Source organism: Ictalurus furcatus, chromosome 13, assembly GCF_023375685.1.
Source record: "Ictalurus furcatus strain D&B chromosome 13, Billie_1.0, whole genome shotgun sequence".
Taxonomy (NCBI): domain Eukaryota; kingdom Metazoa; phylum Chordata; class Actinopteri; order Siluriformes; family Ictaluridae; genus Ictalurus; species Ictalurus furcatus.
This window is the reverse complement of record NC_071267.1, coordinates 11,126,339-11,147,506: the sequence shown is the minus strand read 5'-3', so window position 1 is coordinate 11,147,506 and position 21,168 is coordinate 11,126,339. Positions and strand designations below refer to the sequence as shown.

At 38.3% G+C, this 21,168-nt stretch overlaps 1 protein-coding gene across 1 annotated transcript in view; it reads left to right on the top strand.

The window, feature by feature from the left end:
* Positions 1 to 3,900: 3,900 nt before the first annotated feature.
* Positions 3,901 to 21,168, top strand: part of hectd2 (HECT domain containing 2) — a 22,605-nt gene continuing 5,337 nt past the window's right edge. The window contains exons 1-18 of the mRNA XM_053639019.1: positions 3,901 to 4,428; positions 5,293 to 5,419; positions 11,302 to 11,440; positions 11,548 to 11,650; positions 12,290 to 12,379; positions 12,557 to 12,621; positions 12,720 to 12,765; positions 13,696 to 13,805; positions 14,088 to 14,236; positions 14,334 to 14,457; positions 14,749 to 14,845; positions 15,566 to 15,673; positions 16,017 to 16,149; positions 17,121 to 17,209; positions 18,187 to 18,345; positions 20,516 to 20,590; positions 20,788 to 20,875; positions 20,981 to 21,087. Coding sequence (XP_053494994.1) covers positions 4,351 to 4,428; positions 5,293 to 5,419; positions 11,302 to 11,440; positions 11,548 to 11,650; positions 12,290 to 12,379; positions 12,557 to 12,621; positions 12,720 to 12,765; positions 13,696 to 13,805; positions 14,088 to 14,236; positions 14,334 to 14,457; positions 14,749 to 14,845; positions 15,566 to 15,673; positions 16,017 to 16,149; positions 17,121 to 17,209; positions 18,187 to 18,345; positions 20,516 to 20,590; positions 20,788 to 20,875; positions 20,981 to 21,087 — 1,887 coding nt within the window. The 5' untranslated portion in view covers positions 3,901 to 4,350. The remainder of the gene's footprint in view (positions 4,429 to 5,292; positions 5,420 to 11,301; positions 11,441 to 11,547; positions 11,651 to 12,289; positions 12,380 to 12,556; positions 12,622 to 12,719; positions 12,766 to 13,695; positions 13,806 to 14,087; positions 14,237 to 14,333; positions 14,458 to 14,748; positions 14,846 to 15,565; positions 15,674 to 16,016; positions 16,150 to 17,120; positions 17,210 to 18,186; positions 18,346 to 20,515; positions 20,591 to 20,787; positions 20,876 to 20,980; positions 21,088 to 21,168) is intronic.

Sequence of the window (21,168 nt, the reverse complement as noted above, 5' to 3'; positions counted from 1 at the left end):
TGCCTCGCACCTCCATCAATCCATTTTCTACATCGCTTATCCTACTGGGCCACGGGGAACCCAGGGAGCATCGGGCACAAGGCGGGGTACACCCTGGACGGGGTGCCAATCCATTGCAGGGCGAAATCACATTCACATACCCATACATACACTACGGACACGTTAGACATGCCAATCAGCCTACCATGCATGTCTTTGGACTGAGGGAGGAAACCGGAGTACCCAGAGGAAACCCCCGCTGCATGGGGAGAACATGCTCCACAGACACAGAGCCGGAATCAAACCTCTAACCCTGGAGGTGTGAGTTGTATGTGTTAACAACTAAGTCACCATGTGCCCTATGTCTGGGGCTGGGGGTTCAAATCCAGCCTCTGCCCTGTGTGCATCTGATAATTGATTATGAAGATTGAACCCCCCCCCGCCCCCCAAAAAAAAAAAAAAATTAAAATAAAATAAAATACAATAAATAAACAAACAAACAAACAAATAAATAATATGCTATTCTAAAACTGCAATCTTTGTGTTTCACTTTAACCTCCTCTCCACCTTCCTCACTGTCTGGGGAGGTCCTGAAAGAAAACAATAACATAATTCATAATAAGTCACTGTGTGTAATGTTTATTTTACATGATAATTCTGGTACAATTATTCTGGAGTTGAGTGTAAATATCTCAAAGGAACTATAGCAGTTGATTTATATACCAGATTTAAGACCAACAGATGTTGGTATACAATGATGGCAAATTAATCTGAGGTGAGTAAAATAAGAGCAGGGCATGCAATATGATGAAATATACACTAAATAAAAATCAAATGAAAATAAAATTACATACAATTATAAAATGAACCTCAATCTCAAGCCAGAATCCTAAATAAAAGTATGACACAATATATGCAAACTATGCAAACTAAGCTAAATATATTAAACCAGACATTTACACCACAGCACTTCTGCAAATCCATAGCCCAAATAAAACTTTAAATCTTAAGAAAATGTCAATAGTTGAGGAAAACCTGGTGTAAAAGAATATTTTAAAAACTTATTTCAATGCCTTAAAGTTTTACCATGTTCATGGAGCAGATAAGAGCAAATGATCTGAAAACCAAAGAGAATAATTTGACTAAGGCTGTCAGAAATAACAGATCTGCTATAATAATATATGCTGATTCAGGAGGTTTGTTACTGGACTGTGAGTGTGGCTTATATAGACACTGAGCTTAATAATTGTTCACAGCACCTCCTCCATGCAGGCCGGTTTTGTTGGGTGATAAATAGAGACAAAAGTGAATGGAGGAGTGAGAGCATTTGGTGGCTATGTTCCAGAGATTTTGCTGACTGATGCAAGTCTTCTCAGCCTCTGATTAAACCTGTGGGACAAACTGCACATTTACTGCTCTCTTAACTGGCTGGGGTAATGTTGAGGATTAACAAAAGGTAATAGGTAGGAGAATATGTACCATAGAGGAAGACTTCAACATTGTAGTAATGTGTGATGATATTACAATGTAATCCTGCTAATTCTGATCAATATAATTTTGTGACAAATTAAAGGGGGAAAAACCCACAACATAAAGTGTATTAGTATAGTGTTGCACCACCACAAGCCACCAGAACAACCTCAGTGCACCATGGTATATATTATACACATGTCTGGAACTGTATTTAAGTAATAGATACCATTATTCCAAAAGATGTTCTCTCAATTGGTGCTTTGATGGTGGTGCTGGTGCTGGAGGAGACAGCTGTCTAAAGATATTCATTTGGTTTAAGATTTTGTGACTGCAAAGGCCATGTCATATGATTTACCTCATTTTCATCCTCATCAAACTATTCATTGAGCCCTCATGCCCTGTGTATGGGGAAACTGTCATCAGGACACGTTTTATCGTAGGATAAAGGTGGTCAGTCAGAAAAACTTTGTAATGATTCACAGAAACACATCGCACTATGGATTCAAACTTTTCACTTTTCACAAGCTTCATCCATCCATATAACCATTTTCTATACCGCTTATCCTACTGGGTCATGGGGAACCTGGAGCGTGGTTACCAGGAGGAAACCCTCGCAGCATGGGGAGAAAATGAAAACTCCGCAGACACAGGGACACAGACAGGAATCGAACCCCGAACCCTGGAGGTGTGAAGCGAATGTGTTAAACACTAAACCAACGTGCTCCCACCACTAGCCTCATTTTTTAGAAATAAAAATAAATGCAATATAAATCAGTTCACAAAAAGATGACATTCCAAATAGTGAAAATTAAAAAAAAAAAAAAAAAGGACGAAAGAGAATCTATAAAGATTTATAAAAGAAAGAACAAAACAATTAAGTGACACTCATAAAAGGGTGACACATTGTAGTTTTTAGGCTATTCTTTTTAGGCTTTTCATTTTATGGTTTTCTAAAATTGCTTATTAGAGAGCAAAAATCTATTAAGATAGTTTTTTCTGAAAATTTCCTCATTCATGGGGTATAAAAGTTTGTAGCAGGGGTGTAACAGTGACACTCTGAATTTGTATCTGCATTTAAACCCAAGGTGGGTATGGCCTGAACAGTTTTTTTCCCCTCAATGTTATTTCTTTCTTTCTTTTTTTCCCCTTTTTTTAAAAAAATTAAATTGCACTGTCAGCATGGTGTGTGAATTTACTGACAGTTCCTCAACCTCAGCTACAACACTCGAGTATATAATTGGTCTCAATTTGAAATACACTATAAGGCCAAAAGTCTGTGGACACCTGACCATCAAACCATATGTGCTTTTTGAACATTCTAGATTTAGTCCCCCTTTTCTCTTACAATAAGCTCCAAACTTCTGGGAAGCTCTAGATTCTGCACTAGCTTCTGGAGCGTGGCTGAGGGGATTTGTGCTCATTCAACTACAAGAGTGAGGTTTGCTGAGGAGAGCTGGGATACAGTGTACCAGTTCATCCCAAAAGTATCAGGACTACAGTACTGTTCAAAAGTTTTAGGCATCCTATTGTTTTTGTACAAACTTTGTTATAGATTTATGACTTCTACATTATTGAGTCAGTACAAAAGCATTTTAGATTTCCAAACATTCATTTTCCAGCACAAAATTAAATGTTCTCTACTGGCAATTTGTTGCCTTTGACTGGTGGCATATTATATTTAGTGGATCCCATTAAGGACTAATAAGGGTAATGGTAATGGTTTTAATGGTTAGCTGATGGTTTGTAATGGTATTTGTAATGGAAACCATTTGAATGTCCGTGATGGTTTCTACTGTGATGACTTTCTAAAGAAATGCCGTACAGCAAAGATGCCTTCAAAAATGGGCGTGACAACGCCCAATTTTTTTTGCTCTAAAAAAATAATAATAATGTAGTCTCACATACATTTTGTGCAGTTTTATAAAGAAATTAGCTGATAAGTATTACTGAGCGTCTTGCAGAACCAGCCACAGCTTTTCAGGAGACTTTGACTGTCATACTTGCTTCTTATTTTTGCAGCAAAACCCAGCACCCTTCATTGTTTTTTTTTTGTTTTTTTGTCTGAAAAGAGTTCTCTTACATAATATGCTGCTTTCTTTACTGACATACAAACATTTTGCTGTAAGATTTCATTTTGTGCTGGAAAACTAATGTTTTGGAATCTAAAATGTCAACAACAAAAATCTATAACAAGGTTTATAGAAGAAAAAAGACTTTTGCACAGTACTGTATATAAAATATGTATTTCTATTATTTATTTCTATTCTATTTATATATATCTATTATTCTTTTCTATTATTATTCTATATATAATTGCCTTAAATGATGCAATGTAATGAATAAATACTAGGCTAAGTAAATAAATAAATAAATAAACCGTGTGCGATAAATCTGACTCAGCACTGAAAGCCCCGCCCTCGGTGTGACGTAGCGTTAGCGACCGTTACTAAGTTGCTCCTCGCGAGCTTCATCCTCACCAACATGGCGGCGGAGTGCAGCAGCTGGAGCGCAGCAGCGGCGCGCCTCAGCTCAGCTTCACTAACTTAACTCACACAACCGTGTGAACCGACGCAGCTTCGCAAAGAATTATTTTGTCGTTTCTGTCATTGTATTATCGTGTACATACATGAACCTGTAGTTTGATACTCGACTTTGGAGGGCAAAAAAAGCATCTTTTTTCTTTTTTTTCGGTTATCGTGACAACTTCCAAAACTCACCTGCTTGCCGTCAGGAACAGCGCGTTCCCAGTGAGTGTTCCAGCAGCAGCAGCAGCAGCAGTGTAAACACTCCTGCTCAGAGGAAAACGGCAAAGAAACCGACCCGCAGCTTCTTCGCTGCTTTAAATGGTTCATTTTTTTTTCCAAACAAAACAAGCCATGTGATCGTGTTTGGGAAAACATGCATCTAAACATGAGTGAGAATAATTATCCGCTAGAAGAGAGAGACAGAGACAGACTTCCTCCCATCATAAACCCTGTAAGTCGGTGTGTTTTTTTTCTTTTTCTTTTCTTTCGGTTTCTTACTACAAACTCACAAGTTGCATTTGTCTGAGAAAGAAGTTTTAAGTAGCCTATGTCGTGATAAGTTTAGTTGTTATCTGAGCACTTCAGCTGAGGGAAACCCAGTGCTGATGGAAATTCCCGACACTGGGAAAATGGTGGATTTGGGACTCTGACAGAACATTTGCATCTTAATGGACAGAAGAGAAGAAAACACTGAAATCAGATGCTTTTTATACAGTCAAGTTGCTTTGAGATGAAATTTATACACATGCGTGATTTGTTCTGCACATTAAAAAAAACAAAAAAAAAAACAAAACATTAGTCTATGTAATACATCACACACAACCCCAAAGCATCACTCCTCGTTTCTGATGAGTAAAACTTATGTTATTAATTAAATAAATAAATGGGGTGGGACCATCTGGTGAACACTTGATTTCTTTTCTTCTTTAAAAAAAAAAAAAAAAAAAAGAAGAAGAGTCCAGATATTTGCCTCTGATAAGATCAAATAAGAAGACGGGCTGGGTTTTTATTTTTTGCAATGGGTTTGGTTTTGCTTTTCCAGTTGCTCTGTTTGCTTCAAGCATGGCTTTGTTGGTCTGTCCTGATGATTGGTGATGCGGTGATTACAGGCCGGTGAATCTGATTAAATCACTACTTTTCACATCCTACACACAGCAGCACAGCATTTTCAGACTTTGAGCTCGTCTGTGCTGCAAGTAAATTGGTGCTTTCCAGCTAATTGTAATGTTCACGGTAGATCACATACTAATTTGTGACACACATGTTTGGTCACAATTCAAATGGGATTTATGCCTCATGTTCGTTCCCCTGACAGAGTTTGGATCGTGGAACAAAGCTACCTTTCTCCTCGTATGGCAGTTTCATCTCCACCCTGAACCACAAGAGAGAGTCAGGCAGTCACAGCCTGTCCACACACCTCCTCTTACCTGCCGTCCGACAAGGTGAGCGCACACAGGTGTAGCTGTACTTTGGGTTTGAACCCCCCCAATATTTTGTGTATGTGTATCACAATATATAATTTAGTTAGCAAACTAAAAAAAATAAAAAAGTTTAACTGAGTTTGACGATACTTTTCTTTAATGCCTACAAAGACAAAGAAGATTAAGTTTAACAAAAATTACGTCAAATCAACAGCATCCGTTCAGTACCATTTAATTTGTAATTATTAAAAACAAAAAAAAAGTATATCACCATAACAATGATATCTCAGAAAAGTGCATCGCATAATCATTTATCACAATATGGATATTGTGTCGATTTATTGCCCAGCCCTTTTATGTATGTATGTATGTACATGTGTATGTAATATATATTACATACAGTACCAGTCGAACATTTGGAGACACTTTGGAGACTGAAATGTTTCTCATGATCTTAAAAACCTTTTGATCTGAAGATGTATGATTAAATGTTTGAAATCAGTGTTGTAGATGAAATATAATTGTGCCAACATATTCATTTCTTTCATTAGAAAACTAGCATTTTATTTACAAAAAAATATTTTTTTAAACAGATGACCGGGAGCGAAATATTCCAAAAAGCAGCCAATAAGTGTCCAGCGTAGGTGGGAACTCCTTTAATACTGTTTAAAAAGCATCCCAGGGAGATTCCTCAAGAAATCGGTTGAGAAAAAGCCAAGAATACATTTCTGGAAATTCTAGGCAAAAAGGGTGTCTACTTTGAAGATGCTAAAATACTAAATTATTATAAATTACTTTGGATTTTTATATTACTTTGTATATTTATCTATATCTATATCTATATAGATAGATAGAGAGTATACACGCATATGTGCATGTGTGTGAATGACAAATAGCATTGTTTTGTGTAATAACTGGTCAATAAAAATAGGTTAAGAAATCATCATTATGATTCTATATTTAACCGCCTAAAATATACAATAAGCCCATCTCAATTTTTTAAAATCACATTTTATTGGCTACAGATGCTATGTTGAGAACCAGAATTAAGTACACAGGATTATGCATTTTTCCGTTTCCATTTGAAAGCTACAAACCAACGTGCAAGTACACACTGAGAATAAAGATATCGAGGTGACAGCAGATTACTTGTGTTGAATGAATATGGTTGTGTTATGAAGATGGTTGTATTATGAATATGGTTGTGTTATGAATATGGCAAAATTGGTTGATGTCAAGAAGCATCACTGCTTCTACTCTGTGTGAACCACTTAAAATACACGCATCAATTTAATTGTACATGATGAATTTATTTAATATACGGTGTATCCTCATTTCCCCTGAAATGATTTCCTGGCTCCGTCGCTGTTTTGGACACAAGATTTGTGGTAGAAACAGCTTGGGCTTTCAAGCTCCTTAGAACTACATTGAAAAGGGTGAAGTGGCCATGGATTATGTGCTTTGATAGCCTGTGTTTTATGCATGTCACGGAAACACTCATGCAAAGGTCAGTGGGATATTAAATGATATGCACATGCAATTTAAAGGTAATGCTTAGACACAGGACAAAATACTAATTGCATTTCAAAGAGTTCTCTTTAGCTGCTATGAATTAATGAACAGTTCAATACTGCAAGCAGATGTGTTGTGTTTTTGTTTTGTTTTATCTTTTTTCCCCTTGAGATCAAAGATGTTTAGGAGACTTGCAGATCAGTGCGTCACACACAGGGCTAATCAGACTGCGTATGTTGAAGATGCTGTAGAGGATGGACTCTATGATGGTCTAAATGTATAGTTCTTTAAAGAAGAGCTTTTTGCTATAATCATTGCCGTTCATTTCTACTCAAGTGATCTGCATTATCTTTTGGTGTACAGAATCCTCAGTGTGTGTCTGAGGGCCTGTCTGACAGAGGAACCGAGAGCAGTTCTAGCATCTATAATTTGCCTCTTAATCACAGCACTTTGTGCTGACATTGATTGGTAGTTGCCCCTGAGTGAATGGCATTTATTTGAGTAGTTGTGTTTGAGGGCAGTGATGAAAATGTGCACTATATTCAGCGTTTTTTTTATTGTTTTTTTCCCCCATGAAACAATTTTATTTAATTGTGAGCTTAAAATTTTAGGAATTTATATACCAGTAAGATCAGACCACACTACTTGATCTGTTGAAAAGCATTGTGCTTGTATTATACTGTATATTCCAGGGGGAAAATATATTTCACCTTTTAGTCTATAGCTTTATCATCCCCCTTACAGTCTGAGACTTCAGTAGCGCGTCACAACAGCAGTCTGTTAATCGTATTCATAGTTTCAATCTGTATTCAATCTGTGTTTCATCTAATACAGAAATGGAAAAATTAATGCATTGAGAAGACATTTAGCATGAAACGTAGTGATAACCTACAGCTTTGTTTTGCTTCTTTACAGCTAGAATTTTTTTAAATTTGTATATAAGTAACTTATACGCTTAATACGAAATTCCAGCAATGTTTGTTTGTATTTTACTTTATTGCATAGCAACACACCCCTTTTGTCGGCCAAATCAGTTCTCAGCGACACACTCCCTCTCATGTTCAGTTGCTTAACAATCTGGCATTCTGTCTTCAGCCATATGGTCAACTGCAGAATCCAGATTTACTTCTAGTCTTTTAAAAAATGAGCAAAATGAAAGATATAAATGAACATCACATGCACCGAGAAAAAAAAAATCACATAAGGATGCTTAATATTTTTTTTGGTAATTATATTCACAAACATAAGTTTTTATAAGTAGTGCAGAGATTTTTTCAGAACATTTATAAAACTATCGGCACCCCTAAAATGTATAATTATTAAAAATAACCTCTGTAATTGATCCTCTTCCTGAGATATCTAATGACATTCCCTCCTGGATTTGGCAATCACAGAAATTAGCGCAAAATCAAAGAAATTCCGCAATATTCTGAGGAGCTTTTTCAATTTTTGAAAATTACCGCAGATTTTCCGCAGATTTGGGCCAAGACGCGTCATGTGATATCATCGCAACACACATTCAGCCAAAGCTCTCTTCTATTCAAGTGCATCGAGCATGAATCCAGCTAAAAGATCTCATTTACCAACATCACTGCGAAACAATGTCCTGCAGTTGCAATTTTGCCAATTCAAGTAGTTTTTCACAAAAAACTCTACAAGTTGCAGCACAAATTTTTTAAAAATACGCCGCATTAAAAAGTATTTTTGGCTGCAACAAACACAAAAAAACCAATCCTGTGTGGACTGTATATGTATATACTTTCTGATATGTAACTGTGTTTTAGGTCATTATTATGTTAAAAGTAGAGATGGACGTTTCAAGCAACAATACTATTACATTTTTTTGAGGTATTATGAATATTCAAACTGCTAACCGCATATACACACAGAATGTGACACTTCATTTTTCAACACCCTTCCAAAGCTTAACTTACAGAGTACATAAACTAGCCAAGTTAACTGACTCCGTAGTGTGCTGCCGCACAGACAGTTGACTGCAGACAGATGATGTGAGATAAAATCACTGGCTAAACCACTGTTTTTCTATGGAGAGAGAGCGTCACGCTTCGGATTTTGTGCCCTGCAGCTGTAATTAAAGTTTAATCAAACTCCAGTTTGACCCCGTTTGCTGCTTACCTTACAAAGCTCAACCACTGAGACAAACTGCTGCATGAGATGGGGTAAGAAGTGCCTCAGTTTGTACAGGCAAAGAGGAAAAATACACTGAGAGGGTTGACTCTATGGCTTTTTGTCTTAAACTGCATCCGGGAAAATAAATTGTTGAATTCAGAGTGAGTTTGTCTTGCTGCATGGACAGCCAAATCTCCTGACATAGGCAACCGGATTTTGGGGGAAAATATCCCAGTACAGCCCCAAACTATAAATGATCCACCATATTTTACACTGGGTATAGTGTTTGTTTGTTTGTAGTCCCCAGCCATGCCAAAGAAGCTAGGTCAATTGTAGTCAACAACCATCTGTCTTTTTTTGGGTTGTAAGATCTGGTTGTCAGGGATTCACATGTGTGCAATCTTATATTTATACCCCATGGACTCACCATCTACTTTATTAGGAACAAATACACCTGCGCATTCATGCAGTTATCTAATCAGCCAATCATGTGGCAGCAGTGCAGTAAAAATAAAAATCATACAGATACAGGTCAAGAGCTTCAGTTAATGTTCACATCAAACATCAGAATGAAGGAAAGTATGATCTCTGTGACTTTGATTGTGGCATGGATATTGGCACCAGATGGTCTGGTTTGAGTATTTCATAAACTGTTGATCTCCTGGGATTTTCACATACAACAGTCTGTAGATAACGGGTGCCCAATCTTATCTGCAAAGGGCCGATGTGGGTGCAGTTTTAGATTCCAATCAAGCAGGAGCCACACCTGATTCCACCTGTTTAATCAGTTGAGCTTGGCTTTCAATAGACTCAGGTGTGGCTTCTTTCCGGATAAGATTGGACACCCCGATCTAGAGAATACACAGCGACTGAGTCTCTGCTCACAGGATGCTTTTTGTTTTTTGCACCATTCTGTGTAAACTAGAGACTGGTGTGTGTGTGTGTGTGTGTGTGTGTGTGTGTGAAAATCTCAGAAGATCAGCAGTTTCTGAAATAGTCAAACCGGCTTATCTGGCACCAACATACATGCCACGGTTAAAGTCACAGGGATTTTTGTGACTTTTTTTCTTTATGCCCCATTCTGATGTTTGATGTGAATATATAAATGAAGCTCATGATTTTATGCAAGGATTGTAAGTGTATATTTTTAGGAGGTAATACTATTTAAACGTAGCGCTGGACAGTATGACACTAGAATATCAATATGGTGATAACTGATGCATTTAAAAAAAAAAAGAAATAACTGGAAGAAGCTGATGTTAAAATTTTGTACATTTTATCTTTGAATCCGAAACATTTGACATTTTGCAGTTTAAGAGTTTTTTCTACTTGTAGTGTTAAATAAAAAGGAATGTCACTTTTTATGTAAAAATGTTTTATGTAAATACAAATTAATATCTTTTTGAAGATATTAAACAAAGTATTGAACTTCATTTTTTTTTTTTTTTAATTCCACACTACTATAATTCTGGAGATATTATTCTCAAACCTACATTGATGCATATTGTATATTGTAGAAATAGCTTTAAGGATTATTATGATTTTTCTTACATACAGGCCATGCCTATTTAAATGTGTTATAAGAATTATTTAGTTCGAGGTCTGTAGTTTCTCAAGCTTGTTTGTGTGCAGACAGTATTTTCCCCCTGTTCTCTATAAAGCTGGCAATAATTCTGTATTTGATTCTAGAACATCTTTTAGAACTCACTTGCAGGTAGAAATATTATATCAAGGTTATGGTTTATATTTAGAAAAAATCAGAGTGTATTTATGAACAAGACAGTCAGACTCTAATATTGAAAAGTCAATAACACATGTACTTTTCGATTTAAAAAAAATGGTATTCACCAGTTCATCTGGTGTTGACCGAACATAAATGATCCAGAATCCCATCAACCGTTTTTACATGGTAGCTGTAGTCACTGTGGCTGACTCATCTGAGGCAATGTCCTTTGGGTCGAAACAAAATTGGTGTGTCTAGTTTTCCCATCAGAGTGTGAAGGATCCTCAACGGGAGCGTGATGAGCTTCTTCTTAATTAACCGTATTGTTTAGTGCTTTGGGAAAACACTTATTATTACCAGGAGATCAAGGGGCATGTTTTAATCAGTGAACCCCTTTTGTGTTAAAGCCATAGCATTTCCATTTATGCACCGAAAAAAGTTGAGAAGTTTTTGTTGGTGTCTAGTATTACCATGTTTTGTGTGTGTTTATATCTTTTGAGAAATATGTACACCTGCATGTTTATCTTTTTGTCTATAGTGAGAGAGCTTCCCCCAATCTATCCAGATGTGAGACAGAAGCAGCGAATCTCTATAGACGTTTTGCCTCCAGAAGTTAAAGCTCGCTTCGTCTCAGATCCCATCATCCCCATCCGAACTAAAACTGCCAAAGAGTTTCAGTATGCGCTCTCAATCTATTACGCTTGTTCATTATGGCTTTTCTTATTCTTATTTGAACTTGTTTGCACTAAACCACACTTAACCGGGTTTCTTTGTTGAAATCCAGAGAAGACGTTGAAAAGGCAACTATCTCAGGTGATTGGAAGCATGTCCATGATTTCTACATGACCACATTCGACTCCTTCTTGGAACTCAATGCTGCTTTTAAGGTTTGCTTGTTCTTGTTCAAAATGTAATCAGCTTGTTTTGCCCTAGTTGTTTGATTATGATTTTGCGAGATTAATCTCCGATTAAATTTGTTTCACAATTGCTAAAAAAAGGTTCTTCACATACATGTTAGTTATACTATCTAAATATGAATTTATATGAATTGTGTAATATAAATGAATAGCTTACAGTACATAGAAGAACTGTTTAGGCTTGACAGAATGTAAGGTGTTAATCCAGTATGTTTCCTTTGAATTGTGCAAATGTTTTTACTGAGAGCTGCTAAAATTCTGACCCATGTGAAAGAGTAACAGTAAAAACAGGAGAAAGGGAAAAACCCAACGTTAGTGTTAGGGATCCATCTGAATGAATGAGCTCATTCAGAGAGTACTAAAAGAGAACACCTGCGTATGGATTATATACAGAGCGTTGATCTTATTACACATGATCTTCTAACCATGCAGTCATAACATAGGATCTTACAGAAATGATAGTAATTAACCATGATGTTTTCACTCTGAAGGACTGTTATCACCATACAGCATTAGTGTTTATTTATTTTTATTTTTTGCCGATTAGACTTAAAGCAAAAACAGTTTGTAATTTTTTAGAGACTGAATTTTCCTTTTTTTCCCCCCTAGAGAGAAGCAAATGCTCCATTCAACACTATTGAAGACTCAGGAATAAACACCAAATTTGTCAATACTGTTTATGATGCTTTGCTTCACACGGTGCGTAATGAATCCAAGTACACAGAAGCTCTTACTTTAACAACAAAAAAAAAACCTTCACTTTCTCGGTTTTGCACTACACAAAGAGCTATTGTCTGTGTGTTTTTAAAAATCATTATTCAGTTGTTTGTTTCCTAAAGAATGCAGATCTGTAATGTCAGACTTCCTTATTTACAGCCCCCTGATACCCAGAAATCAGTCCTGAAGGGAATCATTAATAGCTTATTAAGAGAATGGAAAGGGTGAGTGTTGTTTTGTTTTCACTCCCCGAGCCTTTAAACGCTGCTGAGTGTTGTGTTGTTACGGAAAAGACTTTTGAGCTGCTACTTTTTTCTTTTAGACCGCGGACAAAGGACGACCTGAGGGCGTATTTCATACTTGTGCAGGTAATGCTTGATGATGTGACGCTTATTACTGCTTTATAAACTTTTCAATGAGAGAGATTTTAGTTCCCAATAGAGAAATGGTCCAGTGGAGTTTTCCATACTGAGCCCATCATTGTGCAAATCTGAACTATTAATAGAAAACTACCTTGATTATATAACCCAGACGCATGTGGTACTTTTCAGTAATAGCGGTAATTTCCTGCCCTAAATCGAGACGCTTATCTGCACACATGTATAGGCGTATACTGTACGTAGAGCACCGTCGACCTAATCTGGCTCAAGCTTGGCCTTGTGATGTGTTGGTGGCCATGTCAAAGTGTGAGGCAAGGCAGGAAACTCTTGATCTCCTCTCTCACCACATGGCCCATTGACTCCAGCCATAGCTAGAGTCAGACTGTCTGAACTAGCCTGTATATATATTGTGAGCTAAGTGTTTGTGTCCAAATTAGTCCATAGCCCCTGGATAATATCTGGAAAAGACTAATGAGAGAGAGACAGGGGAAAGACATAGAGTGTAAAAAGTTCATTTCCAATATTATCCATCTGATGTAGGACTTGTATGTTGTATGTTTTGGGAGACTGGACTCCACTTTTCATCTCCTGAAGTTAGTCTTTTCCAAAATTAGCTTTTAGTCAGCCGCAGGCTATGATATGATGTCCTGACCGACATTTCTCTTGAAGACCGAGTGAAATTGAAAGACAAGCGCAATTATTGGGCTGATCTGTCTGCCACTAATGCGAGTCAGCCTGTGGTATGATTTGCCTTTGACTGTGCTGGAGGAACCGATGAGGTCATGTTGGAAGGGGGGATCACTGGTTTCCGCTGAAACGCCACTCGTTATTAAAGAGCCAGACCTTCTTCTGCAGCTCCCTAGTGAAAAGTTATATTTCCTTTTTGAAGTGCTCTAAAAAGGCTCTTCTTTGTTGCAGAACCCTCAGTACACCAGCACAGCCACATATGTCATCTATGCTCACTTACTGCGGCAAATAGCGACCCTGCCTGAAGCAGATCACCATTTCCTGATGCACTGGTTTAAGAAGTGAGTCTGAATTGTTTCCTTCTGTCACTGCCTTTTGCAGTCCAGGCTGCTTAAGGAATCCATTCACAAAATAAAACCATAAGTACAAACGGCTAAATTATAAAGGCATAGCAATTATGTAGGGATTCAACAACTATTAACAAAATAAAAAAATAATTCCAGAAAAGAACAAGACTTTAAAGTGTTTGATTTAAAGAATTTTGAATCACCATAACAGCAAGAAGCACAGACTTAGAAAGCTACATTGTGAGTGTTTGACCAGGACAGCGTGTCGTTTCTCAGGCTATCTCAGAAGCGTTTTAAGCAGCTGGTGGAACGCCTACAGCTCTTCATCACCACACGGCTGTTCCCTGCCAAACCAGAGGAGCTACCGCCCATGTCCAAGTGCTCATGGTGGATCCCATCAGCCACCAAGGTTCTCTCCCTGCTAAGTGAGTACGAAAACCAATGCCAGACTGCGGAAAATGTTGACCGGTCTGCTGGGACAGAGTCAAACCATTCCCGCATCTCCGTTTTCTCTGTATTCAGATGCTGCAAACAGCATTTCTCCTTCTCCCATCATCCCCTTCTCTGATTTCTACAATCTCACACTGGACCACATTGATTTCATGGAGGACTACCAGACATGGCAAGTTCATGGAAATTCCAACAGGTGTGGCACGAAAATATAATTCAGAGCAAGCACTACTCTCTCCAGTTTCCTCTAAGCACACGTGCACTGAAACTCTTTCCATCAGAGCTGTTTTTGTAGTGCCAAAAAGTCTAGAACAGACTTTAAGTTGCATTTACCTTCTGGGGCATTGTTTACATCTGCTGGACCAATATAACCTTCATAATTGCTCTGACAACACCATACAAAACCATGCATTATGATTGTTTATATATGGTTAATATGGGCGAGGAACTTAACTTCTTTGAGTCTGACACATTGTAATTTGCACAGGTTCACGTTCTGCCAGTATCCCTTTATCCTGTCTACAGTGGTGAAGAAGGCTATTATCCAAAGAGACTCTGAGCAACAGATGATCAGCATGGCCAGGGTAAGAGTTTGCATGTCACTGTCATTTCCTCTGTAGTTCTCTTGACTGCCGAGCTGCCAGAGTGTGCAGGGAACGTTACTGTGGAAACGAAGGATTTAGACCGTTTGGTCCCAAGGGTCTCGTGGGATCTGATGCTTGCTCTATGGCCGCCTATACTCAAGACTGTTTATCTAAGCTGTCCGTACTTGGAGACTTCCCAGCGAAGTCCAGAGATTTACTTAAAATTGAAAATTTTTCCTCTGCTCTGAAAAAGTAACGAAGGCAGTCCTAATCCATTAATTACACATGAGTTAACCTACTCGTGTCAAAAGCTTCGTTTCGTAGTCAAGCAGGATTCATTTTACTATAAGGAAAGTCTTCTGATACAGATACAGTCTTGTGCAGGGTGGGGCAGTCTGAGATGTTCTTTTTTTGGGTGGAATCCTCACAAGCTCCCTCCCAAACATATGTGACCAGAGCGTAGGCTCGACAGACTCGTGGCTGTCGGATTAAAGACAGGCTTGCAGGAGTGTACACTATGTTCTCATCATTAGGACAAAATAGCAGCTTCATTAAAGCATTCAGGAAGTTAACACAGACAGAAATATCACCAACATTTATCAGAAGCTTAAAGATAAATTCCCAAGACAGATTGTGCCAGTGAGCATCAGTATGTAAACAGGTTTCCAGCATGGGAATGTCGAATGATTAAATGCACGGCTTTTTCTATTTCGGCTGCAGCAAACCCTGGTGGACAAGGTCTCTCGCAGACAGAGGGTGGATATGAGTCTGCTTTTTCTCAACATTAAAGTAAGGCGTCTGCAGCTGGTCAGTGACTCACTGGATGAGGTAATAGCGCTCGCTCACAGAACATGGACAGCGCCTGTCTGTTCCTTCACTTTTTACCACTAACTGAACCGTCAAGAAATATTTACAGAACTGTAAGAATAATGTAGTGGTTTTGTACGCATTATATATTTTTGTTCAAAGCAGCACCGTATTCAACATTTTTATTTTCCGAGACTGAGAGAGGGTACTTTTGGCCAAGCGCAAGTATAGTCTTGTCTGGAAAGTTCTAAGTCTGGCTAGGGCTTAATTTGGAAAAATGGCCCCACCATGAATGTGTGTGTGTGTGTGTGTGTGTGTGTGTGTGTGTGTGTGTGTGTGTGTCTGTGTGTGCTTTTTTTAATAGCTTTCAAGAAAGAGAGCAGACTTGAAGAAAAAGCTAAAAGTGACGTTTGTCGGGGAAGCAGGCTTGGACATGGGAGGACTCACAAAGGAATGGTTTCTTCTCCTGATTCGACAGATTTTTCACACAGACTATGGTGAGATGCTCAGGACAGGGTGCAAATGATCAGCTGTGATTTCATGTTAGTTCACTTTCACTCATATTACTCATTCTTTACTCTATCCAGCTATAAAAACCAAAGGGATTTCTTCTATTCATTCTGTACTTGCTGGGGAGTGTTCCCCAGAACTTTAGACCACAAACACTTAGTGTCCTGAACACCAGTTGCTTTACTGATTGAAAACAAAATGATGTTTAAATAGACAACTTAATTGTTTTTTTTTTTTGTATTCAATGGTAGTAAAGTTTAAGTAGTGTCTAGAGCTGTGGTTCTCAAAGTGGGGTCAGTGAAGCATAGCCAGGGGGTCTGTGTTGTTGTTTTTTTGGTACAGTGCTGGAAATTACAACCCACTATTATCAAAGTTATTATATTTACTATTGAGATGTTATAGTTATAGCCTGTTTGACTGGTCCCTTGATTTAAAAGGCTGTAATAAAAACCTCAGTAACTCCGAAATGACGTAACTCAAAAAGCTTGTAAATAATGTCTACTTGCACTTACTTAATGTGTTTTGTCAGTAGAAAGTTCAGGAATAAAAAGCTTGATGGCTGCAATAAATAGCCAGAATATTATTGTACACTTTTGTGTAATGAACCTGCTGAAATTGATTTTACAGTAAAGCGGTCCCTGGCTGCAAATTCTGAGAACGCCTGCTCTAGAATATTTCTGATTCAGAAAAGAGGGTCAATTTTATTTCAAGAAAAACATCCAGATTTGATGTTGGCTTAAATAGAATGGAAATATATATGCAAATAGTTTCCATGGTGATTTAAGTGATTTACCTACCTGTGATTTACATAGCACTGATATGAAGAGTCTTTACTGGAAAAGTCAAATGTACTTGTTACTTGTTTTTTGGATTTGGGTTTGCCTTTGGATTTGTTTTTCCTTTTTTCATATTTGAGGATTTCTGAGGACTTAAACTGCTGCTGTGTGCGTTTTCACAGGCATGTTCACATATGTGAAGGAATCTCAATGTCACTGGTTCAGCAACTGGAAGTGTGACAACTGTTCAGAGTACAGACTGGTTGGAGCTGTATCCTTTCATCTGCTGCATAGGTAGCTGTGCATGGGCACTGGGAGACTTCAATAACCCATAAACATACAGTCTGCTTCCACTTAGAGGAAACATCCACTGTTTATTCGTGGAACCTGTAAAAAGTTTCCCTTTCAGCACAGGGTGGGACAGATGCTTATTTTCAGCATTAGACCTCAGTTTGAGTCACTGTTGAGGAGGCACCATGTGTAATGCTTTTCTGACTGATCAACCAATCATGGCCTCATACACTAATGCATGCACGCTGTAATGAAATGGCAGTGCTATCCGCACCTTGCTTACTATAAGGTAGGAAAGAAGACAGTAGCAGCCATATCCTGACATAATCATTCCCTCTGGCTCAGGCAGCTCGGTTTGTGTCTGTGTCATTGTGTTTCTCCTCCTCTGAGCTTGCCCATTGTAGAAATTTGTGAGCTGTGAGATTAAGTACACCCAGAAGTGCTGTCACATCAGCCTAGGATAATGAATGAAAGGTTTCTTTGGTTGTGTCTTATTTGGAACGACCCCGGGGCTGGCTTTTGTGTTGTCTCGATGCTCGAGCCATTACGAAAAATTTTCCCTCTGTCTGCTAAAAGGGAGCTTTTTTCTTCCCCCTCCCGCTCTCGTTCTCTTTTTCCACTGCTCTCTCTTTGTCCGTGTGCATATGGAGAGCACATGGAGGAGTGCCGTCAGTTGCAGCTGTAAGCACTTAAGGAGCAGCCTCTTCACATTCTCTTCTAAATGTTTAATACACCTGTTGGGCGTTCTCTCCCTACATCTGACTGGGCTCTATCATAAGGCTATTGTGTGGCCAGTGCAGTAGCAGATATCTCAATCTAGTTATAAATTTAACGGGAGCAAGAACAAAGTGCACACTCTCTAAAGAAAGGGCTTACGAGACTGGATGCGTGGATAAGCTTGTGTGTGTAGACTCGGCTCTCTTCCCCAGCTGTTCACTCTTAACCCCTTGCGTTCAGCTCATGGGCCTAGCCGTGTACAACAGCATCACCCTGGACATCCGATTCCCTCCATGCATCTACAAGAAGCTGTTGACTCCTCCCATCGTGCCATGTGACCTTGATGCACCTGTTGGCATGGCAACGCTCACCCTGGACGACCTGCAGCAAATCATGCCTGTGTGTACACAAGCTGTGACATCTATTGTTTTGATTAACACTCTCGCTGCTCTTCTGCACTTCCGAAAGAAACACTCCGAAAATCATTTGATCCGGCAAATTATGTCATGTGTTCTGTTTATTTTAGTTAAGGGAAACTTAGGATGGTGCAAACCACCTGTCTAAATCACCACACAGCGATATAATTTACACATAAACAGTTTCACTTAATAGCAGAATGTTTGTTTAAAAGCAATTTGAAATTATCGTTCTAACTATTCAATCATTTATTCTAACACAAATCTGTCTTCAATGAGTGTTGCATGTGTTACAGACTATGTGCTATAAAAGTGTGTGATTTTCAAGATATAGCCACCATGAGTTATTTCTGCTCTATCATGTAACAGCTATCAGTCTGAGAGGGTGAGGACTAACACACAATTCCTCCAAGTTCCTCCAAGTTTCCTTCAAGTTTGTACAGTACTTGTTAGCTATAAATTTGCCTTCTAGCTCCAGTGCAAAACTGTACAAGTAAACCTCAAACACCAAGCCTGACTTGGCTAATTATGTTTTTGGGGTAAGGGAAAATGGTCTGCGTTTAAATTTTGGGTGAAATATTCCTTTAATGCCTTAAGACCCTAGATTTTGATTGTTACTCAACTTCAAGCATTGACATCGAAACTAATAGGACAGATTGGGATCCAATGGAATCCATTGGATCCATCAACATGCCTTGGATTTTAAGACAGGGTTAAAGCCTAAGTCTGATTGGCTACTATAAATCGGTGTTAATGAGTGTTTTTAACTCTGTAAGGTGATTATATGTAATACAATATAATATAATATATACATAGACACACACACTTGGGCCCAAAATTGACAGCCAGCCTGTTGAAGCAGTTTTTCGACCTTCTACAGTGCAGTACATTCATGCAACAGTATATAGATATTACTGTCAAATAAAAACATTTAAAATGCACAGAATGTATATACGTATACATGTGGTCACCACACATGGTAGTATACCGGGTCATTGATTATCGTATTTGTCTCAGAGAATTACACATTGTTATTTAAAATGGCACCTGTTGTATTCTTGTGGCTCTGTTTGTTGCTGTCGCTAGGCAGAACGAGGGTGTTTCTTCACTGCTGATAAAGTGTCGTTCCAAATGGTGCATTGTTTCTGCTGCCATTAGTACAACACTGATCCTGACTGCTCGTTTACTGCTGCCGATAAACCTGAGCTCTGTCAGGCATGATTTCCTATAAATTACATGAAAAGTCTGAAATTGAGTTGGAAATTGCTGTATGTATGAAAAGGCTTTATATATCAAATGTGTTACAAACTGGTTATGACCCTACCAAAATCAGCATTTGCTATTTACTCAAAAAAAAGTTTAGTTTAGTAATATATTCTTAGATTCTAGTGAAATTGAATCACTTCAATTCAAGTCCACTAGAGGGAGGCCTAAGATTAACAGTGTTACTGCCTTGCTCTTATGCAACAAGTAACAAGCCCCTAGTATGTTTTGAGAATCTTGCATATTTACCCATCACTTTTTAGATGGAAATTTTTACACAGTTGCCATTTCTTCATCATTTCCAGTGGTTTTTGCTGAGTAAAGCTTAAGCGATCCAGATGTTCCATTTGAAAGCTTTTGCCCTCATACACACTTATATAACTGAGTGCCTCTGGGTGTTGTTTGCTCTCTTGTGCTAAACTTCTTTTTTTTTTTTCCCACCACAAGTGTGTGGAGCTGGAAAAACTGAAGGTTATTTAATAAGAGACAGTGAGAATATAGATATTGTCACAGCTTATGTCAAACATACCTTTCATTTTCTCCTTTCAGTGCTTTATTAGTTTTATTGGTCACACACAGGTGTGAATTAAAATTATTCAGGTTTTATGTGGATGAATTGCTTCGGTTGGATCTGGATAACAAACCTATTAACATTTTTTTTTTTTACTAATCGATTTTCTAAGTAATTAATTAATGCAAAATTTCCCGTATTGTTTTATTATGAAATATGTTGCTGCTAATGAAATCCACAGATTAACGGATGTAAATGTTTTATACTGGACACAGCACTGTTTCTAGCTCATGTATGTTTTCGCATGCATGTAGCTCTGTGCATGGTGCCTCTGTATTTTAAGTCGATATTTGGCATCAGTGGAACCTTTCTGTTTTAGGATCTTGCTCATGGCCTTGCAGAGCTGCTCAGCTATGAGGGAAATGTCGAAGAGGACTTCTATACGACCTTTCAGGTGTTTCTCTCACACTCAGACATGCCTCTGTGCAGCTCAGGTCACTGAGAATGATTAGGACTGTAAGGCTATTTAAGATATTCAGGTTGCCCTAGATTACACTGTAGTGCCGACAAGCCCTGATTTTTCCCCTAGGTTCACATATGTTCAGGGAAGCAGAGACGAGCAGAGATCAATGCTTATGTTCGCCTTTGCAGGTTTTTCAAGAAGAACTTGGAGTCGTCAAGTCATATAACCTGAAGCCAGGTGGAGATAAAATCCCTGTGACTAACCAGAACCGAAAAGGTGAGTGAAGTCTTCACTAAACCTCCCACAAACTGCACCCAATATTGTCAGCAATTTTCTGATCACCTATGCTGTGTTATTTATTATTCATAAATCCCTGTGCAGAGTATGTCCAGCTATACATCGATTTCCTGCTGAATAAGTTCATCTACAGACAGTTTGCCGCCTTCTACCATGGCTTTCACAGTGTATGTGCTTCTAATGCCTTGATGGTGAGTCGGACTTTATTTTAATGTTCGTATGCTTCGATAACTATATAACAGTACCAAATGGTTTCTCTTATTTTACTCATT